This window comes from Protomyctophum bolini (assembly GCF_963924005.1).
Source record: "Protomyctophum bolini genome assembly, chromosome: 11".
Classification (NCBI taxonomy): Eukaryota; Metazoa; Chordata; class Actinopteri; order Myctophiformes; family Myctophidae; genus Protomyctophum; species Protomyctophum bolini.
In genome coordinates, this window is record NC_137872.1 from 5,118,899 (window position 1) to 5,139,145 (window position 20,247).

A 20,247-nucleotide genomic window follows, 5' to 3' on the forward strand; every position below is an offset into this window, starting at 1 on the left:
CACGGGCACCGCACAGCCTCTGTTCCACATACACCTGGGAGACAAGCACAGAGACCAGGGGTCAGTGGCGTGCACAGATACACACTAGGGGGTGCTAGAGTACCCCCCTGCCCTTTTGGCAATGTGCTCTAAAATGCGCTATGAGCTTGTAGATCTGCTATTTTTCAATAGCTAAAGCACCAAAATTTAGAACTGCTTCGTTACAAGTAAAAGTACGGAATTGAAAATGTATTTGAGTAAAAGTACAAAAGTATCGGCGTCAAAATGTATTTAAAGTACTAAAAGTAAAAGTACTCATATTGCAGAATGTCACATTTCACAAGTTCACACTGTGTACAAAATCTATTGAAAATAGCAGATGTCTACAAGCTCTTTTTTTTTTTTACACACAATAATGTTCTTATTTTGATCATATCACCCACTTATTGAATGTCAGTCTCCAGGCTTTCTTCAGAATATGTATGACAAATATTTTCTACGACATATGGAATATTAGGAGTCCAGCTATAGTACTATAGTGGTTCTCATTCTCAAATGTTTTAATTGCATAGAAAGTCTCCCCTTAACTCTGAGAGTCTTCAAATGGAACCAATTGGTTCCATTTAAACACCCTCAGAGTTACAGACCTGTTATGGTCATTCAGGGCTCTCATTTTGTACGTCCGTGGCAAAAATGGAATGTGGCAAAAATGTCCACCACAAGCCAACGTGGCGATGGCCCCTGACAGATACAGTCCTTACGTGCGTGCATGTGCGTGCACATGCGTGCGTGCGTGCGTGGTTTCTTACGTAGTCCTTATCAACCTCGCCAGAGCCTTGGTGGTACAGCGTGTCTTGGCCTCGCTGTTGGAGCTTCTCCAGGTATTGCTGCAGGTTCTAGAGTCTCCGCGTCTACGTCCGTAGAAAATGCCGCGTATAATGAGGACCTTCCCTTGTTCTGAAGAGAGGAATCAGTATAATGAGGACCTTCCCTTGTTCTGAAGAGAGGAATCAGCCTCACAGTCATATCACAGGTTAGCAATGGAGGGGGGGGGGGGTCAAGGGTCAAGAGAAGACAACAAGGCGTATCTACATTGCCTATTTACACATGCACATCCATACAGGGGGGCGGTGGTGGATCCGGGGTGGAGTGGCCGGATGGAAACCACAAGTAAAGGTTCCCGGTTCGAGCCCGGGCTCCCCCATAGTTAGTAACCTCGCCTCACCAGGCTTTCCACCGCCTCGGAGGAAAGCCTGGTCTCTGTTTCAAAAGTCCGTATGATCCGAGCCGGGGCCGGATGATGTGGTTACGTCATGTTGTAGTATTGTTTTGTAGTCGCCAGACAGGATGAACAGGCGGCGACAACTTCCTTTTCCCTCTCAATAAAAGCTCTCGCTTACGAGAGCTTTTATTGCTTTTATTCAAACAGGAAGCAACAAACAGCTTCCTGTTTGTTGTAGGCAAACCATTGCCTACAGCATGACGTAAGCATATCATCCGGCTCCAGGCGGGATCATATACCGAAATGAAATGGTGCCCAGGCTACTATAGTTAGTGTCAAATTACTTGAGAAAGACTCTAAACCCCTATTGCTCCCGATGTGCAGGTTGGTGCCTTGCATGGTTTCCTCTGGCGTGTGTGTGTGTGTGGGTGGGTGAATGTAATGCACAATATACAGTATATAAATGCACCATTGCTATACAAATGCACAATTTACCATACAAACATCTATGTACACACGGTTTAGAAATAAGGTGCATGAGGTATAGCAGCTGGTATGCTGTTTGTGACATATAGACAGACCTTATAGTTATAGTTATACGTTTCACTGTGATTAAAACACATCCTGCATGCTGGCGGGTATTGTTGGAAACTGTGCACTTCGTCTGGGCATGTGTGAATAAGGCTCATTCCAATTATGTTTCGGATCAAACAAATAAATGAGATTATGCCAACAAAAAAAACTGAGAATTAATGCAATCCGCACCAAATAGCAAGTGAACCAAAATACATAGTAATGCATAATGATTTTGATCATGCACCATATGTTGCATAATATAATTTATTATGCAATATAAATATATAATGTTTACACCACCTTTTTCTGCAGAAAAAGGTGGTGGTCTCTCTCTCTCTCTCTCTCTCTCTCTCTCTCTCTCTCTCTCTCTCTCTCTAGTTCAAGCTGACATGGCAGTAGAAAGTTCCATCTTACCACACGTCAGGCGATGCACGTTACCAGCACCAGGGCTTCTGCACGTTGTTGTTTTCATGTCTATTGGATGAGCAAGCATGCCCATGCCCCACACACACACACACACACACACACACACACACACACGCACACACACGCACGCACGCACGCACGCACACACACACACACACACACACACACACACACACACACACACACACACACACACACACATCCTTTTATTTATTTTTATTTTCAATATAATCAATATAATAATTTACTTTTCATATTATTTAGAAGTGAATATAGTTTCAACTTGTTTACTAATTGAATATACACGTCATTTCAGCTTGTTTTCTTGGTTTCTAAGGTAATTTAAATGCAAGCGATGCAGAGCATTATATGTCCCGTATTAACTAGTTGAAGAGAGATGGTTTACTCACACTGGCTGTTAGCCTCCCAGCACACAGCAGCCAGCACTGAAACACACACGACACGACAATGTGTCAAAACAATAACACAGATTACACGTCAAATTGCGTTGCTTACGTCGATCATTATGTAGTAGTAAGTAGCCTTGCCGAGCCTTGGGGCCCATAGGGCAGGAGCCTATCTCCTGTTTCTGTAGCGTGAGGCAGCTTGATTTACAAGTACACCCACTGGACATCACACTATAATATGTCACAGGGACCCCCAATCCAACCCTTGATGCTGAGTGTCAAGCAGGGAGGCACTGGGTCCCATTTTTAGAGTCTTTGGTATGACCCGGCCGGGGATCGAACCCCGACCTCCCAGTCTCAGGGCGGACACTCTAACCACAAGGCCACTGAGCTATAGTCATCGATCAGTATAGGCACGACCTACTAAGGAACAACCAGAATGTCAACATTTGAGGACAAAACTATCTAAGCTTAAGTATAAAACAAAGGGTTAAAATGTAGCCCGGTCCTGCTGTATGTTTTGAAGAGTTTGAAGAGTCTATTATACTCACCGCTGAGGACACACAGGAGTCGGAGGTTGGTCATCTTGTCAGATCAAAGCTGATCAACTGATGTATTCCTACTGCTTCAAATACGCTCTTTATATAGTGTAGGCTATACTCATTGTGATAAATAAATACTGTAAAAACAGGAATAATGTTTACATTAAATGATATAACACTGTTTGAGCTCAAACAGTATATCAAACTCAATATTTGTGTTAACTCAGCCCCCTGCAGCGTTTGCACTTCATCTCAAGTACATTTTCCCACCACCACTTTCTGCAAATACGGGAAAAGCACATCTTGTGTCATTTTATACTTTGGTGGTAGATACACAAGCTCATAGTATGTCACGTTGTGTCGCGTTATGAACTTGTAGGTCTGCTATTCTTATTTTTCTATCGTGAAAATGTGTGCAAATTTGAAATATGTACAAATATAAATAACACATTAAACTCAAATCTTTGCTGCGGCCAAATAAATACAAATATAAGTGTGGAGTGCTGGACAAAGTTTGAGCAGAAATAGAAACAAAGGTTTTTTTTAGAAAACTGTTATGAAAGACATTTGTAGAATCGGTCTCAGGTCTTAATGGTGGCGAGCATAGACATATAATCTAAATAAGAAAGCTGCAGAGAACTGTTGCTTTGTGTTCACTCTTTAATATTTTCTGTTAGTAATCTAATCCCCCCTGGCTCTGATGTTGTATTAACCCATTCTGATCGGGAACCCGTTTTGGTGTTGGCATCATGTTATGCTTTAGCTATTTAAAAATAGCAGACCTACAAGCTCATAGCGCGCCACCGAGTGGCGCGCTATGAGCTTGTAGGTCTGCTATTTTTGAAGAATCGAAGAACGACTGACATTTTTAGAATCTGATCTCAGGTCAGAATGGGTTAATCAGACCAGTGTGTGTCCAGTGGAAACCTCGTATGAATCTGATCTCAGGTCAAAATGGGTTAATAACTTTGTTGTTAGTGTTTGTTTGTTTGTCTTGTTTTGTATTGTAATGTATTGTCATGACTCTTGTTAAATTCGCCAATATTGTCCCAAACTCAATTTCTCGTCAGTCGTCACCGTGAGCTCACAAGTCATGCAATCCCTTTTAGTACAGTCACTGGAGGGGGGTATCATGCACCCCACAGAAATATACTAATCAGTGTTTTCTAATTGGCTCTGGCGAAATTGTGTAAAGGCAAATATGAATTCACTAAAATGACATAAATAGACATGGTATAGTCTGAAATTGGTCATGGAGTATCCTGACACACATAGGGGTAAATAGATTAATATGATTATAGGGCTTGCTATCATTATATTTTCAAATATGACCTACATTATCCCCAGAAACACAAACACACGCTGTCCGCTTGACAACAAAGATGGTTATTTCCCAGCACACTATAGTGAATATCACTGCCTCAGAGCGAAAATACATCGCCTGGATGCAACTGGGACGTATCCTCAGTGATGTATCCCAAGGTCATCGGGTTTCGGGTCTCTCGAACATCATACCCCTCACTCGGGTGACCCAGCCGGGGTGATCGAGTCCCGACTTATACGTCCCAGTAGCTACCCTCGATCAGAACCACTATAGGGAAAGACAGGGCTGCACAATCTGTTGGAACCACTCCGGAACTACTATGCCAGGACTGAGAGGTACAATTCTGGTATGTGGAGGGTGGGTTGCCTCCTGTCCGGGCCCCTCCTACGTCTCACCAGGTCCACTCCTGCTCTCACCAGGAGTATAGCGAGGAACCTGTGCGTTGCACCAGACTCCCAGCACCAGAACTTCATTCAGGAGTGGTGGATTCTTGAGCCTCACTTCTATATAGAAAACCTAAGCCTCAATTTGAGCCCAAGTCAAGATAATCTTTCTATCTTGAAAATTAGTCTTTCTGTAGCCAAAATTCTGAACTATACCTCAAAACGGTTAAAATTGTATATGGATTTATGGATTTTGTCTACTCTGTATATAAATGTTATCCTGTTATCTGTTGTTACTGGCAGAGCTGTGTCGAACCTGTTTTGCCTCTTCTCTTGGTCATGCAGTTCACACCTGTAAAGGAGACTTTAGTCTCGACGGGGTGTTTACTGGTTAAATAAAGGTTAAATGAATAACATAAAAATAAACTTGTTTGACAGTGCTATCGTGTCCCGCACCCCGGGCCATGGCCAGGAGGTTGAACATAATGTTTCACCAGTTTATTAACACAAGTCATGTTGTCATGTGACACACGTCACATGCATGTATAATAGATGCACTCAATTCACACGCCACCATTAACCCATTCTGACCTGAGATCAGATTCATACGAGGTTTCCACTGGCCAACACACTGGTCTGATTAACCCATTCTGACCTGAGATCAGATTCTAAAAAATGTCAGTCGTTCTTCGATTTTTCAAAAATAGCAGACCTACAAGCTCGTAGCGCGCCACTCGGTGGCGCGCTATGAGCTTGTAGATCTGCTATTTTTCAATAGCTAAAGCATGACATGATGCTAAACACCAAAACGGGTTCCCGGTCAGAATGGGTTAAGACCTAAGGCCCGTTCTACAAATGCCTTTTATAACAGTTGTCAGCTCAAACTTTGTCCAGCACCGCACAATTATGTATTTATGTGGCCGCAGCAAAGATTTGAGTGAAATGTATTTTACTCGTTGTGCCAGTGAACCACAATGAGTCACAACGTGAAACCCTGACGCATGGGCATTCACTGATAACGATCAGTGAATGCCCTGCACTGTTACACTATACCAACACACTAGTCGAGTTGTAAGACAGCTCCTGCAAACATGTTATCCTACAGGATTTGCAGTCTTTATCACCTATGATGGCCTGTTTTTGGTCATTTGGCCCAGTTCTGCTTTCAGTGCTTCGTTATAAAAGGTGCAATAATACTTGTATAGCTAAATTGTGTTATGAGATCACTCATGATTATGTTCATAAATAGATGGAAGCAGACGCAACCTGGCTCAACCAATTTATAACCAGGTTGTAAAGAAGTGGGTGAAACCGGTTGTTGTGTCAGCTACACAAGCTAGACAAAACTGCAATTCATCCAAATTATGAATCTGCAATGTCTTTGAAAAGTATATATTTGATCAACTTTAGTTAAGACATTTCTGCAATTGTTACAACAGTTGACAAGTAATTGCTCAAACTCTGGTTAAAACGTCCAGCAGGTGGCAGCAATGCATCCATATTCAGCATGCTATGTAATTTGAACTACCGGTATACCATATTTTGTTTGGGGTTATTTGAATGTAATTATGTACACGTTATAGTCTATAGAAAGATCACAGTTTGACAGAAAATGTACGGTTTATTTGAACAATAATCTATAACTAGATACAATATGATACAATTTCAGATTAGAAAGACAAGAATGCTGCAGTGTACTTGTCAAGACTCAGTCAATCACGGAGTTGTCCTACTGGGCATTCACATCACATTGTCCTCATAGTTTAATGATATAGATATTCCACTGTTCATGATGACTATTTTTATGGATTTGATGAAATACCTATGTTTTGTTCTTGCTTGTAGCCTACTGTAAATCACTCAGGATTAAGAGTGTCAATCTACGAAATGCCTAAATTGTAATTGTCATAAGAATTGAAATCAAAATAAATCAAATAAAGTTAATGTACTGCAAAACATGTATTTAAGTCATTGGTTCTCAGTGTGGGGTCCGGGCGAGGACACCCAGGGGTACTTGGGGGGGGTTCAGGGGGTCGCCAGCAAAAGCAGTATAGTGTCACATTTAATGTTGGCTATCCTAAAATAGCTGATCCAAAGACTACATCGACAATATAAAGTAAAAAAACTATGTTTTACACAAATCCTCTCCTCTGGGGGTCCCTGCCACTAAACAGTTTGGGGGTAGGCCTCCACGGCGACACACATATAGGCCTACATTTGGGCCCGGTCCTTGACTTGAGACCCACGTTGATTAGAGTATTGGCCTATCTGAGTAAATGTAGGCCAACTTTCCATGACGATAGCTTTTGGCCCACAGACACAGTGATGATGTTATGAGCCACAGCGCAAACCACTCCTCACCCACCGCGCTGAGAAACGCTAATGATGCTATACGCCAACCACCACAGTGAAAGTAATGATGATTACTAGCATAGCGACAGGGGGCAGTAACAATAACACACGCTGTGATGTCGGCCTACAGTAAATTATGACGATGAGCCTCCCGCTCCTAATTGCATATAGCTAAGTCACATTGTTCAGCGTGCGTGCGTGTGTGTGCGTGCATGTGCGATTGTGCGTGTGCATGTGCGTGTGTGTGTGTGCATGTGTGTGTGTGTGTGTGCGTATGTGCATTTGCATGCGTGTATTTATGGGCTTATTAGGCAAATCGGTTTTGTCTGAAGCTAATGAGAACATTTTGTCTAATGATGCATGTCTCACTGCATGTGTGCGTGCGTTCGTGTGTAATCTTATACAATACAATCGTGGTAATTTAATGTCTTTGTGATCAGTGTTCACTGATTTGTTACTTAATTGTCTCTCCTAGCTCCACTGCTGGTGGAAATTCCCTTGATTAGGGATGGGCCAAGTGCTTATGTGCAGGTGAGGGGTGGTAATTCTTATGCTTTGAGTAATTGTCATTAAGTTGCATGCTGATTTATACTTGTTTAATTGTAACCCATTATAGAGGGATGTATAGGTTACTTTTATGCAAGTCGTTATTTATGGAAGTATTTATGGAGAAGAAGGGTTTCTAATTGATTGTTTCCTGTGGTTGGATCCAGACAGTCCTATTTATATTACCGGCGGTAAGGAAGGCTGCAGGGACAGACAAGTTAGTTGGATGTGGGCTTTGACACAGATAACATCCGTGAGGGAGAGCTACAGGGCACAATTATTTATTTATTACTTTTCGTCCTTTCTTTATTTTGTTGCCTGTAATATAGTTTGCTATTGAGAATTATTGCACTGCACAATTGTCTGGACTTTTGGTGGAGGAGTTTGGGGAAAATAAAAGCCCTTAACTACAATTTCTGACTGTTCTTGGAGCCTAGCTTGGCCATTCGGGCAACATTACAGTAAGCTTTTTATTTAATTTCAAATGCATTTAGTTCAGTTTGTTTCACTATGACTATGACTTCATTAACTAAATACAAATGTATACATTGGACATGTTTGGAATTGTAACAGCCTAAATTAGGGATGTTCGCTTCTGATCCGATCCCGATACTACAATTTCTTAGCCGATACCGAATACCAGTGTCGTGATCTCGTGATCTCGTGTCGTGATCTCATGTGTTTACAGCAATCTAGCTATATATCTGGTGTTGTGTTTATAGCAGACTCCTCACTCAACTTGCAGTTTGAGGCAGCTCCAAAGCAAACTCCACATGTCCCAACATTTTATTTACCATGCCATAGTGTCAACCCCTTCCTTACCCCTGTGTCGGATCTGTGGTTACACTGGCATATTCACCGATACTTTTCCCGATACCGATACAGTTTTGGGACATCTCTAGCCGCCAGTTCCCCATGTATGCACTAGAACTAACTATAACTAGCATTGGGTGATTTTCACCCAAACAATTAATTGATTGATTGATTGATTGAAATCTTTATTAACAGTTTGCAGAATTACAGTACATTTCAAGCACAAACTCAATACAAAGACTGTTAACTGTGAGTGGACCACCCAATTAAGCCTTACACTTGTTTACAACAGGGTCCACATTGTTCAATTCATCAAAAATGGTTTCGTGATTTTCATTGAGTCGCCCCTCAACAATGGCGGCGGCACAGCGCTGCCGTTTCGGACGCAGGAAGGCTCGCCGGAACCCCTGGGGGTCAATAATTCTCAAAGATTTCTTCCAAAAATAATCACAGTACAGTACAGAGCACTATTTGGGAGATTGGCTGATTACTGATTTCAGATTTTTTTTTTTAGGAATTCCTTTTGTTAACAATTCCCACATTTTTCACAGATTTTGCCTACATGGTATTGCTATTATTGTGGTATTGCTCTTTATATGGGGATTGCAATGTTTTTGAGGGGTGCTAGCCCCATGCACAGCTTTGTGTGTCCGTAGGATGGAATGTGATGATTTGATTGGCTGAGCACGGAATGTGATGATGTATAATGATAAGAGTGCCCGTCACTTCACACAAGTATGATTTTTTCTTTTGAGGGGCAATGGCCCCTCCTATGTCCAGCTTTTGGTGTATCTGCTAACACAAACTTTGTCCTACACAAGCATTAAATGCAATTGAGAATGTTTGAATGTTTGTAAACACAAACATTAAATGCAATTGAGAATGTTTGTAAACACAAACATTAAATGCAATTGAGAATGAATGGACAATTTTGAATGTTTGTAAACACAAACATTGCGTAACACAAACACTGAAGACTCAGGTGAGGACGCAAATTATGATTGGCCGGAATGAGATGATGTATGATGTTGTACGATGATAAGAGCGCTCCTCACTTCACACAGGTGTGATTTTTGTAATTGTGTATTGAAATATTATAAAGAGTATAGCCTAACTCAATTTGCCTACTTTAATATATTTTTTATAAGAATAATTATTTTATGGAATATATTATTACATTATGTGAGTTATGAATGTGATAATATTCAATGTTAGACACTGTGGCATATGTTTGTTGTGCGTATTGCCAGTGATTGTAAAGGCACTGTACAATCTGTATAAACCCTATGTATACCATTGCGACTAAATACAGATCAACATGGCGGGTCCTCGACACGAAATGCTGCGTTCACACTGAATGATGCAAAAGATACAAAGCTACACAGAATGTTTGTATCTTTGCATCGCTGTAGCTGAAGTTGAGACTAAGCTTTGTAGCTTTTGCCGCAGCTACAGACGGATGCATCTTTGCATCGCCATGTCACTGGCTTCCATTGACAATTAATGGTAGACTGTATCTTTGCATTGAACCCGGGCAAAATAGTCGGAGAACCAATGGAGAACGGGACAAATATAACCTTATTGATTCTATAAAGGTTGATCTTATCTCTTTGACCGGCTGAGCTTTAGCCTGCTTTTCTCGATCTCCTGATCCAGTATCTTCTTCAGCTGGGGAGCACGTACGCCCACAGTGCCCCCGTGATGAGACTGCGTTGCCGGATCGGCCATGGCCCAGCCCTGGGCTGACGTGAGGATCTGGATGTCTTCAGTCCGCGAGGACGACGTCAGCACAGAGCTTCTCCTCTCTAGCTCAGCGACTTGCTTCTCCAGCTCTTTGAGTAAGCCCTGTTCCTGGTTCTTTGTCATTTCGTGCTTTTCAAGACAGCTTGTGAGATCAGTGATGGCCTGCGCACATTTTTCCGCTATCTCGTTGTCCAAGTCTCTCTTGCTGGCCACTACAGGAGAGATAATCAGAGAAGCAGAGTTTCTATCGTTGTTGATACCCGTGTTGAAGTATGGGTAGAGTTTCTCTGTGAAGGTGCAGCCAGTGAAAGTGTAGAGATCAACTCCGGCCTCCACATCATAAAAGGAGACCAGACCCTCCTCATAATCCACAAACACTCCCACTTTCTGTAGCTTGTGTTCTACGGTGAGGTTGACGCCACACGTGTCCAGAGCCTTGTACTGCTTTCCACTCCTCAACCATATAGCCCAGAAACCATTATCGGGGCACAGTTTAATTCTTCCCGTCATCTTGATGGACTCTCTGGCCACTCCCAAGTCCCAGTCAGTCTTCCCGGTAACCTGCACCTCGTAGTAAATCCTTCCAGAAGAGATGCTTTGTTTTCCCAAGATGCCGTGACTCAAAGAGAATCTCTCTTTGCTTTTTGGGAGATCATTCTCCAGCATTCCAGCATTCACTTGTTTTCCATCGTCGTAAAGGCAGAGATAGGGATTTGCCGTATCGATGTCCAGGGTGACAGCGATCGCATATTTCTTCATCCTCGTCAGCTCGGCGCTGTGCAGCTTCCTCACCTCTTGACGGAGAAGATGCTCCATCTTCACCAGCTGCGCTGGGCTCAGAGTGGTGAAGAACTGCACACTGTCCACTATGCCTTTGTCCTTGTCTTTCTCGTTGAGCGCTATGGAGTGTTTGGTCTCCTGGATCCTTGTTTGTCTGTCCTGGATCATCTTATGAACTTCAGCCTTAATTGCCTTAAGCCCTTCCTCCAGAGACATGGTCTGGTGTGTTCTGCAATCTGACTCTGCGCATAACCGACAGACACACGCGCGGTGGGTCTGACAGAATAGCTCCAGATGTCTTTCGTGTTCCTTACACAGGTTTTCCATGAGGTCCGTTGCTGCGTCAATTAGTTTGTGTCGTCTTAGCGCCGCGACTCTCTCATGAGGCTCCAAGTGAGTCTCACAATAGGAGCACATGCACACCAGGCAGGACTTCACGGCCTTGGCCTTGAAGTCCACGCAGACGTCGCAGGAGACCTCGTCCGGTGTGGCTGGCGGCCGCTGCGACTTCCTGAACTGAGCGGCCATCTCGGAGATGAAAGTGTTGACACAGGTGAGCGGCCTCCGAGCGAACGCCTTCTTGCAGTACGGACAGCTGTGCTCCTGCGTGGTGTCCCAGTTGTGCGTGATGCAGGTCTTGCAGTAGTTGTGTCCACACGGGATGGTGACCGGCTCGGTGAACACGTCCAGGCATATGGCACATCGCAGCTGCTCCTGGGTCATGAGGACGTGCATACAGGCAGAGTCCATTTGCTACACACGTCGAGAACGCCGTGTGAACGCCGACCTCCGTTCTTATACACGGATCCATTATCGGCGCATGATGTCACACAGTGTCATCAACGCGTGACGTCAGAGTCAGCGTCACATGATAATTTAACCCATAAAGGGTGCCCACTGCACTCACCCTTTTTTTTTCACTTGGGAGCTATACTTTCAATTTGGAAGTGCGACGCTGGCGGTGCTTATAGGAAAACGCACTGGGAATGGGAAATCGAGGGTTTTTTTAAGGTAGCCATTCTGGTAGCCATTCTAAAAACAGCTTTTGTCCCCACACGTCTCAAGATTTGTCTCATGCAGGTCAAATGTCCGCTAGATCTTGTCCCCAAACGTCTCAATATTTGACAATGAAAGGAGAAATTACGTCAGAATTCCGCTAAATATGACATAAATGAAACGCCATTGACATTGAAGGGAAAATGTACGTCATATGTAAACGAGCAAATCAGCTAACCAATCACAGGCAACAGGCATTCTGATTGGCCATGCAGTATGAGAGTTGCATGATGATGTACGATGATAAGAGTGCCGCTCACTTCACACGAGTGTGATTCTTTTGTATACAGACTTTAAAATGCTAACACTCTTTTGCATTGTGCATGGGTTTGAGCTGACAGGTCCTTTTTGTGTCAATCAATGAAGTCACCTTAAATCAAGTGTCAGTTTCTTTATATTTAGATTATATTGTTTGAGGGGCATGTCAAGTGATACCTGCACAGCCCCAGTGCTTTGAGTCAAAGGATAGATAGGCCTACTTCTGAGTCCTGGTCAAATACTCAACAAGTGAAAGGTGCGTGCTTATATATATATATATATATATGTATATATATATATATATATATATATGTACTAGCCAAATTACGTCACACTGTAGGCTCTACAGCGCCGAACCGGCTCTATTCGGCTCTAAAATAGGAGTATGAATCGGCCCTTGGGGTCACTAAAGAACATTTAAGTTGCAAAGTCAGGTGTGTGTGTGTGTGTGTGTGTGTGTGTGTGTGTGTGTGTGTGTGTGTGTGTGTGTGTGTGTGTGTGTGTGTGTGTGTGTGTGTGTGTGTGTGTGTGTGTGTGTGTGTGCGTGCGAGTGGGGCCCATAACTGTAGGTGATCTGTTGTTTACCATTCTGCAATTATTCACATTCTGAATCCTTTTTGTTTCATTTTCTATTTCGTTCTGCATTGAGAAACATTCATTGTTTTTGGTGTTGATAAATACCCCTGTCTATGCTAGGTAGTTAATTATCTGTAGGCCAGAGGTGTCCAAAAGGTAGATCTACCTACCAGTAGATCACAAAGAAGACCACATGACATGGCCCTAAAGAAGGTATAATTAAACATAGAACATGTAGACGTAGAACATGTTGAGCAGCCATTTTAAAAGTAGTTCTCTAGTCAAAAGAGTGTGGGCACCCCTTGCTCTATAGGCTGTACAGCTCATAGCCTCATACGTGCGTGCTGCGTGCACTGACACACACACACACACACACACACACACACACACACACACACACACACACACACACACACACACACGCAGGCCTAGACGAGCTGCCTACTCATCACACATTCTGCAGGGGGTGTGGTCACGCTGGCTGTGCTGTACTGACTATAGCTACACTCTACCGTGTTATGTGTGTGTGCGTGTGCGTGTGTGTGTGTGTGTGTGTGTGTGTGTGTGTGTGTGTGTGTGTGTGTGTGTGTGCGTGCCATGTGCATGCTCCACGGGGCATAGCATAAGCGTGTGGTTTGGGCATTTGTAGAGAGACATTTAGTTTCCTTGTTTAACAATGTGTCAATGTGGTCAGCCTGACAGCGCTGTGTGCTTCACTGCACACAGAACCACATCTAAGTGTTGGAGACAGCACGGTGTAAAGAACATTTTAAAACCTCCACTGCTTGTAAAACAATCACTAGTTATGAATGCATTTACGTAAACAAGCTTGAATGAATGCTTCAGTACAATGATTATAACTATAGTTAAATAATTGAATATCTGATCTCAAAATCAATGATATCAGATAAAGGGCCCCCCCCCCACCCCCACCCGTTATACCCAGCCACCAAAAGAACCTGGAAATCAATAGTTTTTTGTAGCCATTTATTAAACATATATATATATATTGTAGCATGGCGGTATGAATTAGAATAGCCAACAATGACTCTGAAGGGATTGGGGTATTCAATTAGATTAGGCCGGGGGCCACAACTGTAGAATGATTGTGTGTGGGGGGCCGCACAGTGTGCGCGCGAAGCGCGGAAATTTGTGGGTTCTCAAAATGCTTTTTGTGCTCAAACACGAAGATTTATGTATATTTCCGCACAGTAATGAGCAGGGTAATATGTCTATACAGGTATATGCCACCTTAGAATAGATTTAGGCCTAGACCTATTTGACAGTGCATAAACAGCATTGCTTTGACATTAACGACCATCAGCTGGACGGACACACACACACACACAAACATTACATAGAGCAGTGATTCCAAAGTGGGGTTCGGGGACCCCCACGGTCCTTGAGGCAGTTCCAGGGGGTCCCCAGGGAAATGGTTTGGAATCAAAAGGACCCTTATGGGTTTGTAACTCTGAGAGTGTACAAATGGAACCAAATGGACCCTAACAGGGTTTATTATTGTGAGAATGATGGCTTCCATTTTCGCAACTTTTCAGGACTAGAAAGCCTGCAGTTTCTATTAGCTTGGATTCTCCATTGATGTCACTGTGGGTTTCTGAACTGCCCACAGCCCTCCTATGTGACACAGACCGAGTAGAAAAAAACGTGTCATTTTATCATGATTATTAGTGAGGACCTATTATGAAGATAGGTTGAAAAGTGGTCCTTTAATGATTACTGTCATTATGGTAATCTCACAATTAATATCGCACACACATAACTGTAACTTTTATTAGCCCTATTATTATTCTCAAAAAAAAAAAAAAAAAAATGTTTTTTTTTTTTTTTTTTTTTTTTTTTTCCCTCCAAAATTCTTCCAGGGGCCACAAGGAGGCGCTCCGCGGGCCACATGTGGCCCGCGGGCCGCCAATTGAATATCCCTGGATTAGGCCCTAGGAAATAGTTTTGGGGGAAAATCTATATAGTGAACTAACGTACAGTAAACCACCTGATCATAACGATAACTGCCCACGGGGTTGGTTGTACAGATAAGAAGCAAGGCAGAGACGTGGTTTTTAAGCAAAGTACAAACAGGCTTTATTCAATTAGCAGATTGTTTTATGCATTTGGTCTCATCATCATCATCATCATCAGCAACGCTTATGGAATACTTTCATTGCCAAAAGGAAATACTTTGTTTTGTTTAAGTAGCCGTGTAATTAGTGGGATAATGCATGAGGTGGTGGTTGAAATAAACACCTGGGCCTGGGCCTTTCTGTGTGGAGTTTGCATGTTATCCCCGTGTCCCCTAGGGTAGGTACCCTCACAAAAACATGCAGTAATCCTGGTCTCTAAACTGCCTCCCCCTGGTCAGCCGGGGCGCCTGATGGAGGGGAAAGGAACTGGTTGGAATAACGTGTTCCTTCCACACGCTACGTCCAACCAGGGAAACTCCCCCCTGTCAGGTGTAAAGGAGCAACTTGGACACTCAGGCATGAAGGGAGCATGAGTTAAGTCCGTTGCTCTCCCCAGGTTGGCGGAGGGTGTGTAGAGCCCAGGATCACAGTAGATGATTGGCACAGGGGTGAAAAATGGGTTACAAAATTGTGGGATAAAAAATATATTATAGAAAAAAAATAAACACCTGGACTTGGTCTCTGTGTTCAATCATCCTGCCGGGCGTTACTGCGACCACCGCAGCCTCACACATTAACCCTTGCATCCCTTATTAGAGAGCATTTTACACAGACTTAGTTTTTAGCATTTCATGTAGACATCATGATAGTACTTTAAAGTAAACATGTACAGTTTCATTATTCCACAGGTACGTTCTGCATGTTTCATTGATAACTACTTCATATGTGATGTATTGTATGTATGTATTGTATGTGATGTATTGTATGGTATGTATGTTTTGTATGTGATGTATTGTATGTATGTATTGTATGTGATGTATTGCCATGCTTTTATGTTCTTGCTTATTGTAAATCGCTCTGGATTAAAGGACCACTTCACCACTTTTCAACCTATCTTCATATAATAGGTCCGCACTAATAATCATGATAAAATGGCACGATTTTTTTCTACTCAGTCTGTGTCTCATAGGAGGGCTGTGGGCAGTTTAGAATCATCATTAGGCAGATATTTTTTTAAACATTTTCTTTTACTTTTTCTTTTATTTTCATTATCGTGAGAACGATGGCTTCCATTTTCACATTGCAACTTTTCAGAACTAGAAAGCCTGTAGTTTCTATTAGCTTGTATTCCCCATCGATGATGTCACTGGAGGACGGTTTCTGAACTGCCCACAGCCCTCATATGAGACGCAGACAGAGTAGAAAAAAAATGATTATTAGTGAGTACTTATTATATGAAGATAGGTTGAAAAGTGGTGAAGTGGTCCTTTAAGAGCGTCTGATAAATGATTACATTGTAAATTTCATACAGTAGCAGTGATGTTATTGTCTAACTCTAACTCCTGTACTGTACACAGCCACGTTGGTGCGATTCACAGCAGCATACTACAAACAAACAAACGAAGAAGATAATCATGATCAGAGCAACAACACCCCAGTGTGGACTTTGTGGCCGGGGGGAAAACTTTGGAAGATATTAAGGTAAAATAATACTAGATAAGAATTATTACAACTTACCACTGTGTTTGTAGGAGACACTGGGGAGCCACGGGATTGTCCTATAAAAACCAAATACACATAAAGATTATCAGGCTGTATTCATCAAGGTATATCCAGCTGGACACATTCAGTAGAGTATTCATACCTCTGTGATCTTTATGACCATGTGTATCCATACCTCTGTGATCTTTTCTCCATGACCAGTAGAGCATCCATCCAAGGAGCAGACTCAGCAGAGTGGACATCCCCAGGGAGACAATTAAAACCACCAACACAATGACGGTAGTTGGATTGAGGAGATGTGGACGTTCACGTTCTGAAATGAGTCATCATTGGTGCACGTTCACCAGCAGTGGTGGAAACAGTACTCAATTGTTTTACTTAAGTAAAAGTACCAATACTGAAATTGTAGAACTACTCTGTTACAAGTAAAAAGTACAAAAGTATCGGCATCAAGTAGCCATGTTGCAGAATGTCCTATTTCACAAGTTCAAATCTTTTGAAAATATCCGATCTACAAGCCCTACAATGCGTCGCAACACGACACATTGTGAGCTTGTAGATCGGCTAAAATGTTAGGAAGGGACTAGTGGACAAGAGGTCCAGTTTTATGCTGGGTTGCATGCTGAAAATCTGCTATTTTCAGTGTAAAATATGTCATTACAACGACATCAAGGCCTGTCAAAACACATTTTAGTCGACTAAATCAACTGTAGATTTAGTCGACTAAAATCGTATGACATTTAGTCAACTAAAACTAGACTAAACACTAGAACATTCCAGGGTGACTAAAATGTGACTAAAACTAAGTGAAAACTATTCAAGAGGCTATGACTAAAACTAAAATAGAAAGCCAAAAACAACAGTGCACTCCTGAAATGAGTCATTACTGGTGCACGTTCACCAGTTCAGATAAAAAAAACAACAACCGTCATTTCCACTGACACTCCAGCTGCAAACATTACACATCTTACTTCTGTAAACAACCTATAGAAACTATTACCTAAACACAATTCACCGTAAAGTATGTACATTTATTTACCTTGGCCATTCAGTGTTGATCCAATTCCAGAGGTATCTCCCACAGAGGTCTCTCCCAGCAGCTCCTCTCCTTTGAAAGGTATAATCATCATTACTAACTGTTCTATTCTGATAGAATTACATTAATAACCTAAATTACACTACAGAGAAAAAACATGCCTTTTATCTCTAGGAAGGTTCCTGGTCCAATCCGAAGGGAACCTGATGTGTCCATTACTCCACAGTAGTACGTTCCAGTGTCCTCTGCTTTCGTATTCTTTATTTTAAGATGAGCTGGTTTATCTTTGTCGTCTCTCTCTACAACAACACGACCCTCTTCGTCACAAGGATGATGTAGTTTGTATTTCCATATTACACATTGTGTAGTTAAAGTATTCGCTGCTGTCAATTTGAACCATACATGATGTGTACCATACGAGACTTCAATGTGACATTGAAGGGTAACTTCCTGGCCCAGCTGCACTGCTAGAGTTGGAAGTGGCTGAGAGATATTCGCTTGTTGAGCCACACCTGAAACACAAGCATCAATGCAAAGACATACGTTAAAAACATTTACAGTATGGGGTTTGAGATAATGTTATTTTGGACAATGTATTGTTCTGCAAACTCGAGTTTCATATAACAAATGTGTACGAGACAAGTGAGTTATAACTCTCATAAATATTCAGTATACATTAAAAACTATCCTCTTACATTTTAATACATGTAGTGTATATGGAATCATACAGATGCAACTCTATTGCTGTGAATACTTACAGGAGCAGATTAGAAGAAACGCTACAAAGTATCCCATCCTTGTCCTTCTTTGGTTCACTGCTGTCACTGCTGTGTGCTTCACTGTGACTGGCTGCTGGTGACTCTATTGTCATTGTGTGAGTTCCTGTCAGCTCGTCTGATTGGCTCAGCAGCTTCATCCTGCACTTCATTTGATTGGCTGCTCAGAACCAGGATGTTGTATGAAACACACAACATAGTGGAATCTCTGTATGGATGTTTTCAGAAGCTTTAAATGACATGAACACGTCACGTGATAATAAGGTATGAAAGTATCTACAAATCAAGATGCATGTTTGAAATGACAGATATGGCTTTAAAAGTAAAAGGACAGAATTAGAACAACGAACTGGATGTCACTTGCAGGACATTTAAGACAGTAGAAGCTTGGATAGACCAAAGAGGAAAGGTTCACACTGGCAAAAGAGAAAAGACTGAGAGCTACATAGATAGATAGATAGATAGATTTATTTATTTCTGTGTCATGCACCAAAGGCGCCCAGCCCACATGGACTTACAGGACACACCATATCATTGCATTCAATATTGCATTGTGTACAATAAACAGATATGTTTTGTTGATATTCCCTTTTTTTTTTCTTTTTTTCTTTTTACACAAACAAAACATTCTGCCTTATTTCCCACGCCCTGCATAAAAAGTCTGCCAAAGCAAAAGTACCTTTCCTAAAACAAAATTCCAGTTTTTCATCGTCCTCCAACCAGAAAAAGTCAGCACAGATGGTTGTCATTTTACAAAATAATACATGTCTTAATTCTTCATATAATGGGCAGTAAAACAAAAGATGAATTTCATTTTCAATTTCTTTTAAATCACCTACAACAGTCCATGAAATGTTGAAATGAAAATATATAAAATATACAGTACACATTGCAATAATGATATTGTTGTGGTGACAAATGTTGTCTTTAATGTTCAGATTAATTTAATATGAAGGACCCCTGTTACCCTAATGGAAACAAATAGTGCTTTCTTGGGTTATAAAATCCTCTTAGCAGACCTTGTATTGAACTGTAGGCTAATTAAGTTCCTGTGCTTTTTTCTGCAAACTGTTTATAAAGTAATCAATATATGGAGGTATATATGCAGCTAAAGGCTGGGCTCTCAACAGTTGGGCGATTAATTTAGAGACAAATCAAAAGCAGTTGAGCTGCTTATAAGTTGTTAAAATAAGTGCAGACAAATTGAATTTGATTTAATTAATGGCTCTATAGTTGATTGACTTTGAGATGTTTCCTCAATGTGGACGTGGTGCAAGTTGCAACGACCTTTGCAGGAAACCATGGCATCGCATTTATTGCACTTTGCGTGCTCAGTCATTTCCCTCTCTAACCACACTCGCTCTGCAACGGTGACCGCTCGCTGAATGCACAGAACAGAACAGTGGTATCCGCCCCACTCACTCACTCACTCATCACAGAACAGAACAGTGGTATCCGCCCCACTCACTCACTCACTCATCACAGAACAGAACAGTGGTATCCGCCCCACTCACTCACTCATTCATCACAGAACAGAACAGTGGTGTATCCGCCACACTCACTCACTCATTCATCACAGAACAGAACAGTGGTATCCGCCACACTCACTCACTCACTCATCACAGAACAGAACAGTGGTATCCGCCCCACTCACTCACTCATCACAGAACAGAACAGTGGTATCCGCCACACTCACTCACTCATCACAGAACAGTGGTATCCGCCCCACTCACTCACTCATTCATTCATCGCAGAGTGCAATAAATGCGATGCCATGGTTTCCTGCAAAGGTCGTTGCAACTTGCACCAGTTGC

General features: G+C 42.1%; 1 protein-coding gene across 1 annotated transcript; it reads right to left on the reverse strand.

Annotated features, from left to right (window-relative positions):
• Window positions 1–10,172: 10,172 nt before the first annotated feature.
• LOC308324432 (E3 ubiquitin-protein ligase TRIM21-like) lies at window positions 10,173–11,843 on the reverse strand (the record flags this gene model as incomplete). Its single annotated transcript, XM_080776479.1, has 2 exons — window positions 10,173–10,643; window positions 10,698–11,843. 2 exons carry the CDS (start codon window positions 11,841–11,843, stop codon window positions 10,173–10,175), a joined length of 1,617 nt encoding a protein of 538 aa, XP_080632605.1.
• Between the last annotated feature and the right edge of the window lie 8,404 nt (window positions 11,844–20,247).